This window comes from Chenopodium quinoa, unplaced genomic scaffold (genome assembly GCF_001683475.1).
Source record: "Chenopodium quinoa cultivar QQ74 unplaced genomic scaffold, ASM168347v1, whole genome shotgun sequence".
NCBI lineage: Eukaryota > Viridiplantae > Streptophyta > Magnoliopsida > Caryophyllales > Amaranthaceae > Chenopodium > Chenopodium quinoa.
The window spans coordinates 1,022,707-1,032,528 of NW_018743405.1; the positions used below are offsets into that span (position 1 = coordinate 1,022,707).

Below are 9,822 nucleotides of genomic sequence, written 5' to 3' on the forward strand. Positions count from 1 at the left end.
CGTGTCCTTTCCGCGTAAACCTTTCACGCATTTTATTCACCGTACCCTAAATATTTCCCGCGTCACAAAGTTGTCCACCGTGTCACGGGAATTTGCCCCGTCTGACGGTGCCATGCACCGTGTCACGGTCCTCTCTGCCGTGTCGTGGTGCAATTTATTAGGGTTTTTATCTTTTTAGGGATTTGTGTGTTCCCTCTGCTCATTTTTTCTATAAATACCCCTCATTTTTTTATGTACGGGGCATTAATTAATTCTCTCTTTTTCTCACTTCTATGCTCTAGCCTAAACAATAACCTACCCTTCTTCTGACCTGCTGGGAGGCCTTCTTCTTTTTGCTCATCCGGGACCTAGCCATCTTGGACTTGATTAGTTTGGGCTTCATTACCTTAAACCTGATTGTCCTTGTTGGCAGCTGGCATTTCCTCACCGTCAGAGACCTCAGAGCCTTGTTCAAGGGCCCATGCCTTGAAGGGAGGTGGGGCCTCCTCATTGAGCTGATGTGCGTTATGCACCTCAGTGGCGTAATCATATCGCATTTTGAGTACATCAAACTTAACGTTAGGGTGGAGTAGACTCCATGCAATGCGCAGTCGAGCTTTAGTGTCCCGCTCATTCTAAGAAACCAGCTGGTTTTGCTCTTGGGCAATCTCGTCCTTGTGTTTGTTCCTTTCTTGGATGATCTCGACATCTAGACAGCCGACGTAAGCTCTCAACTGGGCATTATCTGTATCAGCTCCCTCCATGGCCTTGAGATTTGACTGGGCAGTCCTGAAATCCTCCTCAAGCTTGGCCACCCGCTCATTAGCGGCGTCATTAGCAGCCGTCAAGTTCTTTATCAACTCTACTTGTTTCAACTTTATTGCTTTAATTTCAAAATCACATTGTATATCACTGTATTCAACAGAGTTGAGAACTTTAACGACCCTCTATTTAGCGTTATTTACCTCTTCCCTCTTCCACGTGAAGGGGACCCTAAGCCCGTCTACCTTTAGCATCACCTGAAAAGGTGGATCAGATGGTTAACAAGGACAGTTAAAAGCTTTAAAAAGATGAGGTTCTAAGTAAAAAATAACCTCAGCCAGCAGGCACTGGATTCGGTCGAAGTCCACGACCTGCACATCAAGAACAGAGTGTTAATATGTCCGAGTGAGTGTCCGCACCATTCTCTTAGAGAACACCTTCATGTCAAGCGGCAATGAGGGAGTATCTACACAAAAAGAAGTACTTGGTGAGAAACAGCATAGGCGGAACCTGACTCATGCCGGCTGCTCATCAAACCTTCAGGCTGATTGATCCGAGTCTTGACTCGCATAGAGTCAACTGGCTAAGGGATTTTGACTTGTGTCTTACCTTTGACTTGAAGATGACGAAACTCCGCTTCAGCCGCTGCAGGGCTGACTGCAGCTGTGAGTGGCTCGCTACTCTTCGATGTTGTTAAAGCATACGGCTTTTTACCTTGCTTAGTGCTTTCGCTCAGAGCTTTCATGATAGACGGACTCTGGCCCCCGGTTGTGGGTTTATCTAGGTTGGCTGAAGTGGATAAGTGAGGAGGATTCTTTCTCCCTGTTTTAGACGGGGTCTTGGCAAGTTCGTCCCCCGACCGCTTGAAGGGAGGAACCATGTTCTTTCCTTCTTCTACCAAAACAAAAGAAACAAGTAGTAAAAAAGATTAACAAAAACAAGTAAAGCATCAATACAGACGGCAAATTACTGGATGGGTCTACTCTGCGTGACATGATGCTAAGCCCAAAGGCGGAGAGAAAGGCCTTGTTTTTTAAAAAGTCCGGATGGGGTATCTAGTTCTTTGTTTGAATGTGTTTGACTTTCCTTTGTTGTTGTCTAAAAAACGCCCGGCTTCATAATATGCTTGTAAGCCCTAGATGTAATCCGGGGGAGGGTGCATTTTTTCCCGAGCAACTCCTGATCGTACCAGCAAAGGAACTAGTTGTGCCCTAGTGTTGGAGAGCAGATCAAATAAAATCTCTCCTTCCAGCCAGACCATTTGGACGGCTTGTCCAAGGTCATCAAGTATTGTGGGTGTGGGGTTAGAGTGTACCACGCACCATGCTTGCTTGGGGCCCGACTCATATAATGCATATGAGCAAACGCCGCAAAATTAGGCTCTATGTCCTGAAACTCGCGGGTGGCGATATAGCCCATAATGTTTATTCATGAATTTTAGGTTAGCTTCTAGACGCCCAAGTCATACCCCTTATAAATCTTCTTAATCCCTTTGTGAAGGGGAAATTGGAGGCCAGCTTTAACCATGGCTTCATAGCAGCGGAAACAGTTGTCGACATTCTCAATATCATCCTCCTAGGCAATCGTTGCCTCAGGCGGTGGAACCTCTATTCTTTATTGCTCTCCTACAGGATGCGTCTCTCAAAAGGCTCTAAAGCTGCTTTGCATTTTAGTAAGTAAGGGATTGGGCTGATTAGGTCCTTTAGCCGGTTGGTGATAGTCAGCTGCCATATTTTCTTGGCCAAAACCCGACGCCACTCAGCCGGATTTCTCGTCGGCTTCCTCACCGCCTGACCCCTCCTCATCAGACCCTAAGGAAGAGGCATCGTCCTCGTTGTCTGCCCCTTCCAATATTGTGTGCTTAGGGGTTGAAGGGGTGCCATCTGGAGAAGAACCCGCCTGTTCTTGCTCCTCCTCCGAATTCTGATATTCCTTATCAGGAATAATTTCATCAGCGGACTCTCTCCTAGCGTGCCTCTTTCTTGGCTTGATAGCCGTTTATTTTACTCTTGCCATGGGGACCCCCCGTTCTAGATTCAGTCGTACCAGGAGAGCAGCAGAATGTCCTAGGCGGTGTCGTGTGGGTCGATGGAGAGACCATTTGATTATTAAAGCCTAACTATACAAGCGAAAAAGTATAAAAAGCTTTAAAGGAGTATAGGCAGTTACCTTTAAACTTAGCTCTGAATATCTAAAAACTACTACACGCGGTGACCGGATGTGCTCCTTGAAACGCAGACAGAAAAATGTAAAATTATAGCAGACGGATGAAGAGTTTCTCTCTCTAAAAAGCCTTGTCTTTCTTTGTCAAAGAAGTCAAATGTTTTGGTGTGAAATGAGGAGAGAGAGGGGGTAAACCTTTTAATTATAGAAGGGTAAAAGCGGGAGCATCCCCACCAAACCCTAGAAGGTGTATAGTTTTTACTATTCACCGTTTACTAAATGTCGCGTGTCACAGGCGCCACGTGGCCAGCCACATGCCACCTGTGAGGGGCAAATGTTTTGGGTAAAAATACCCTATCCACGAGGACCAATCAAAGAGGGTCACGTGTTAAACCTAGTCAAGTCCATTTGGGCTAATAGCTAGCGCACACGTGTCAGCCTCATATGCTTTCCAAGAATTGTGGCCTTCAAGGCCCAATTCTCAAGAACGCCGTAAAACGGCGCAACCCACCAAATATAGGTCTAATGACCTAAGAAGGGGCACGTTCCTCAATGACCCTATAAATAGTGAGATATTTCCCAATTTTGAGATACATTCAATCATTTATTACACCTAACCTACATTCTCTAATAACAAAGAACACCCAATCTCGAAATCCGAGAAGATCTCATTTCATTTTCCGCACCTTTTCCTACTAACATTCAACTACTAACTTGATCGTTGGAGGCGAAGCTCTAAACTCCCGGAGTCTCCGTTCTTTTGCTGGTACAGGCACAGTCAGATAAATCCTCGAGCCGTAACTCTCCCGAGGGATAAAAACACCTAAAACAAAATGCATTATATTTTCGTTCGATTCAAAAAGCTTTCATTTGATTCAAAAAAAATTGTTTGAATATGTTTGACTTTTATTTGATTCAAAAAGCATTGTTTGAATGTGATTGACTTTCATTTGATTCAAAAAGCATTGTTTGAATGTGTTTGACTTTTATTTGATTCAACAAGATTTGTTTAAATGTGTTTGACTTTCATTTGATTCAAAAAGCTTTGTTTGAATACGTTTGTTATTCATTTGATTCAATTTGCTTTGTTGAATGCATTTGACTTTCATTCTATTCAAAAAGCTTTATTTGAATGTGTTTGACTTTTATTAGATTCAAAAAGATTTGTTAAAATGTGTTAGACTCTTATTTGATTCAAATAGCTTTGTTTGAATGTGTTTGTTATTCATTTGATTCAATTAGCTTCGTTGAATTTATTTGACTTTCATTCGATTTAAAAAGCTTTGTTTGAATATGTTTCACTTCTATTTGAATAAAAAAGACATGTTTGAATGTGTTTGATTTTCATTTGATTCAATTAGCTTTGTTTAAAGGTGTTTGACTTTCTTTTGATTCAAATGGCTTAGTTTGAATGTGTTTGACTTTACTTTGATTAAAAAAGCTTTGCTTGAATGTGTTTGACTTTCATTTGATTCAATTAGCTCCGTTGAATGCATTTGACTTACATTTGATTTAAAAAAGTTTGTTTGAACGTGTTTGACTTTCATTTGACTCATAAAACTTTGTTTGAACGTATTAGTTTTCATTTGATTTAAAAAGCTTTGTTTGAATGTGTTTTACTTTTTTTTGAATTAAAAAGCTTTGGTTTAATGTGTTCGACTTTTATTTGATTAAATTAGCTTTGTTGAATGCATTTGACTTTGATTCAATTCAAATAGCTTGGCTCGAATGTGTTTGACTTTTATTTGAATTAAAAAACTTTATTTAAAAGTGTTTGACTTTCATTTGATTAAATTAGGTTTGTTGAATGCATTTGACTTACATTCAATTCAAAAAGCTTTGTTTGAATGTGTTTGACTTATATTTAAATCGAAAAGTTTTATTTGAATGTGTTTGACTTTCATTTGATTCAATTAGCTTTGTTTAAATGTGTTTTACTTTCCTTTGATTCAAAAAGATTAGTTTGAACGTGTTTGACCTTACTTTGATTAAGAAAGCTTTACTTGAATGTGTTTGACTTTCATTTGATTCAATGAGCTCCGTTGAATGCATTTGACTTTCATTCAATTCAAAAAAGTTTGTTTGAATGTGATTGACTTTCATTTGATTCATAATGCTTTGTTTAAACGTGTTTAACTTTCATTTGTTAAAAAAAGCTTTGTTTGAATGTGTTTCACTTTTATTTGAATTAAAAAGCTTTGTTTGATTGTGTTCGACTTTCACTTGATTTAATTAGCTTCGTTGAATGCATTTGACTTTGATTCAATTCAAATAGCTTGGCTCGAATCTGTGTGACTTTCATTTGAATTAAAATACTTTATTTGAAAGTACTTGACTTTCATGTGATTAAATTAGCTTCGTTGAATGCATTTGAATTTCATTCAAATCAAAAAGCTTTGTTTGAATGTATTTGACTTCATTTATTTCAAAAACCTTTGTTTTGAATATGTTTCACTTTTATTTGATTTAATTACCTTTGTTTGAATGTGTTTGACTTTCCTTTGATTAAAACATATTTGTTTAAATGTGTTTGACTTTCATTTGATTCAATTAGCTTCACTGAATGCATTTTCCGTTCATTCGATTCAAAAGGCTTTGTTTGAATGTCATTGACTTTCATTTGATTCAATTAGCTTCGTTTAATGCATTTGAATTTGATTCGATTCAAAAAGCTTTGTTTAAATTCGTTTGCTTTAATTTGATTAAAAAGCTTTGTTTGAATGTGTATGACTTTCATTTAATTCAAAAAGCTTTGTTTGAATTCATTTGACTTTGATTTGATTCTAAAATCTTTGTTTGAATATATTAGACTTTCGTTTGATTTAAAAAGCTTTGTTTTAATGTGTTTGACTTTCATTTGATATAATTAGCTTTATTTTAATGTGTTTGACTTTCATTGAATTCAAAAAGCTTTGTTTGAATGTTTTTGACTTTCATTTGATTCAATTAGCTTTGTTTGAAAGTTTTTGACTTTCCTTTGACTCAAAACAATTTGTTTTAACGTGTTAGACTTTCAGTTGATTCAAAAAGCTTTGTTAGAATTAATTTGACTATCATTTGAATCAAAAATCTTTGTTTGAATATGTTAGACTTTCATTTGATTTAAAAAGCTTTGTTTTAATGTGTTTAACCTTCATTTGATTCAATTAGCTTTATTTTAATGTTTTTGACTTTCATTCAATTCAAAAAGCTTTTTTTGAATGTGTTTGACTTTCATTTGATTCTATTAGCTTTGTTTGAAAGTGTTTCAGTTTCCTTTAATTTAAAACGATTTGTTTTAACGTGTTTGACTTTCGATTGATTCAAAAAACTTTGTTTGAATTCATTTGACTTTCATTTGAATCAAAAATTTTTGTTTCTATACTTTAGAGTTTTTTTTTTTTTTTTTAATTGGTAAATACAGATTTTATTGCCAAAAAAGAAGTAAGTTACAACCGACAATAAGCTAAGTTGCAACAACCGAAACAACAAGAGACCACAAAGGCCATCAAACACAAAGAACAGTGCCTAGCTCTACACTAGCCACCTTCTGGGAAGGGTTCTAGGAAGAACAAGAACACAACTACTGGACTCAGGAACTTAGGCACCTACTAGGAAGGGTGCTAAGCACCAGGACCTTACAAAGGACCAAAACAACATACAATATCATTCACAAGCATTCTTAGTGACTAGCCTATTACATCTGCCATGACAGCACTATTACATCTACAAGCAACAAGAAATATAATATCTCTAACCAAAGTAGTGCCTGTTTTGCAATTCCCTGTAAACATCAAAGCGTTCCTTTGTGGCCAAATATTATAAACTGTTTCAGGAAAACCCATAGCCACAATTTTAATTCTATTGTTAGCGTTCCTGCAGTGCTTAGTAACCCACTTCTGTTCCTCAGAGAAACTGAGAATAGATCTAGAGAAACCCAACATCTGCAGCAATGAAGACCAAATTTCTTTAGAATACCTGCACTCAAAAAATAAATGTTCCACTGTTTCACTTTCTACAGCACAAAAAAAAAACAATAAGGGTCACATGTAATCTGCCATGATAGCAGCCTATCTTTAGTGACTAGCCTATCAAGAATAGCAAGCCAAGTGACAAATAAACTCTTTGGGGAAGCCTGATTGTTGCAGAGAATTCTCTTCCAAGGAACTTTAGGTCTCTAGGGCTTAATGACACTGTAAAGATTCTGGATTTGGATTTTCCCATTAACAGTGACACTATCCAACCACCAATATCATTCACAAGCAATCTTGAAGCAAGAATCTTCTTCAAAATCGAAGAAGCTTTCTTAGGAATAGTAGCAGTCCATATATCCTTGCCTACAAAATAGTAGATATGTACCCATTTTACCCATAGGTTATCAGATTTGCTAGCTAGATCCCAAAGAACCTTAGCTATAGCTGCTTTATTCCAATCTTCCAAAGAAGTAATATTCAAACCCCCACAAGACATAGGTAAGCATAAAAACTTCCAAGCAACCAAGACTTTCTTAGTCCACAAAAAGCACCTAAATCAGGACTCCATTTCCCTTATAATCTTCTTTGGCAGAATAAAAATCTGAGCCTAAAAAGCTTGAATTCCAAAAAGAACACTTTTAATCAGTTGCAATCCTCCAACATAGGAGAGATGTTTGGGAGCCCAAGTATCAATTCTACATGTAATCCTTTAAACTAATGGCCTACACTCAGAAATAGTGAGCTTTTAAGAAGAAAGAGGAACACCAATGTACTTAAAAGGCAAGGAACCATTAGCCATTCCCAACACTTGCTGGAGATCAGTTTTCTCATGCTCCAAGACACCCCCAAAATAGGCATCACTCTTATCAAGGTTTGCAGACAACCCTGAAGCCTCAGAAAATTTCTAGAAAGCCTGAAAAAGAAGCTTATTAGACCTCAAATCAGCCCTAGCAAACAACAGCAGATCATCAGCAAAAATCAAATGAGTAATCCCAAGTTTCTCACATCTATGATGAAAGTTAAAATCTAGATTTTTAGTCATGTCCTACAAACACCTTGAGTGATACTCCGTACACAAAGCAAACAGGAAAGGGGACATAGGATCACCTTGTCTCAAGCGTTTTTTGGCCTGGAAATGGATAGAAGGATAGCCATTAATCATAACTGAGTAAGAGAAACAAGTTATACATCCCATTATCCAATTTATGACCCTGTTAAGAAACCCCAACTCACCAAGCTTAACCTCTAGAAACCTCCATTCAACAGATTCATAGGCTTTCCTAAGATCTATTTTCAACATACATCTAGGATTGACAAACTTGTGAGAATAGCCTTTAATCAACTCTATAGCTAACAAAATATTATCACCTATATGCTTGCCTGGGATTAACCCAGCTTGAGCTTCATTTACAACAGAACCAATAACCTTTGCCAATCTAGTAGTAATGACCTTAGAGATCAATTTTTAAACTAGAGTGCAACAAGCTATGAGCCTATATTCCTTCACATAAGAGGGATTCTGAACCTTTGGAACAAGGGTAATAGTAGTGAAGCTCCAAGACTTCTCTAACACACCAGTATAAAAGAATTCCAAGAGAGCTTTGTACACATTAGTTTAAATATGGTTCCAAGCATGTTTGAAAAATACAACATTGAACCTATCTATACCAGGAGCTTTGTCATCGCCAATCCCAGCTAAAGCAGAATCAATTTCAGAGTGAGAAACAGGAGTGGAAAGAATATCAATATCATCACAAGACAACTGGTTCCCAGCCCTAACAATAGCAATATCAACAGCTGGCAAAGAACTAGCAGCAGAACCCAAGAGATTTTGATAAAAACTGAGAATTTCAGCTTGAACCAAATTAGGTTCCTTGAGCAAAACACCATTATTAGTGTAAATGGAATCAATTCTATTCCTATTTTGCCATTGCTTAAGAACATAAAAATAATAATGAGAATTAGAGTCTATAAGCTTAATCCAGGTCACTCTAGATTTCTGTTTCAGGATACTCTCATAAGTATTCATCCGATACTTCACTATCTCAATTCCAGCAGTTTCTTGAGCTTGAAGAGGAGAATTAGTAATATCATCAGTTAGTTGAGATTGAACCTCAGCCAAGGAAAGCCTAGCCTTTTCTAACCTGTTAGAGACCTTAGCAAAATGCTTAGTATTTAAACTCTTAAGACCAGTCTTAATAGATTTTATCTTCTTCCACACTGGTAACATAAAGCTCCAAGGAACAGGAACATCCTAGTGAGAAGACAACCTCTTGAAAATCTTTATGTTAAGCAAGATAATTCAAAAACCTGAAAGGTTTACCTTTCCTAGCAACAGAATGAACAATATCCAAAAGAACAGGAAAATAATCAGAAAGAGAAGGAAGAAGATAGATAGCCTCAGTTTGTAAATATGTCAACAACCAAGCCTCATTAACCAAACCTCGATAAATTCTAGAAGCAGTCATATCCATACCATGACCTTTATTATTCCTAGAGTAAAAAGACCCTTTACTCTTGATTCAACAAGTTCCAAGTCATGAATAAAATCCTTGAAATCCTTAACCTCATAATCAGTAACTGGATTGCCATTAAATCTATCCTCATAAGAAAAAATAAAATTAAAGTCAGCAATACACAGCCAAGGCTACTGAATATTACCTAAGTCCTTAATGCCAGACCATATAGGAGATCTATGTTGAATGGAATCAAGACCATAGACAAAAGTACAAGCAATTTGATGCTGTGAATCCTTAGAGGTAAGAATAACATGAATAAATTGCTCATTAACTGTAATAACATCAAGAGAAACAACATCAGGTTTCCAGCCAAACCATATCCTCCCTTTAAGAAAGAAAGAATAATTGGAAACCCAATCCCAAGATTTACCAAACTTCTTTTTCAATGCATCAAACTTATGAATTTTAACATTAGTTTCTAGAATAGCCATAACATCAACTGTGTG

At 37.2% G+C, this 9,822-nt stretch overlaps 1 protein-coding gene across 1 annotated transcript; it reads right to left on the reverse strand.

Moving 5' to 3' along the window:
• Nucleotides 1–7,602: 7,602 nt before the first annotated feature.
• Nucleotides 7,603–9,325, reverse strand: LOC110739017. Its single transcript, XM_021919472.1, has 4 exons — nt 9,181–9,325; nt 8,506–9,077; nt 8,091–8,307; nt 7,603–7,742 (listed from the first exon to the last, which is right to left on the reverse strand). The coding sequence occupies exons 1-4, from the start codon at nt 9,323–9,325 to the stop codon at nt 7,603–7,605; spliced, it is 1,074 nt and encodes a 357-aa protein (XP_021775164.1).
• Between the last annotated feature and the right edge of the window lie 497 nt (nt 9,326–9,822).

Bases quoted from the DNA above. Each gene is read 5' to 3' on its own strand.
- LOC110739017 (XM_021919472.1), bottom strand. From the start codon at position 9,325: ATGACTGCTTCTAGAATTTATCGAGGTTTGGTTAATGAGGCTTGGTTG. The intron at 9,078-9,180 runs GTAAACCTTTCA...TTATGTTACCAG, and splicing joins TCATTCTGTTGCTAGGAAAG to TGTGGAAGAAGATAAAATCT. The intron at 7,743-8,090 runs GTGAGTTGGGGT...CTGAGGCTTCAG, and splicing joins GTTTCTAGAGGTTAAGCTTG to GGTTGTCTGCAAACCTTGAT.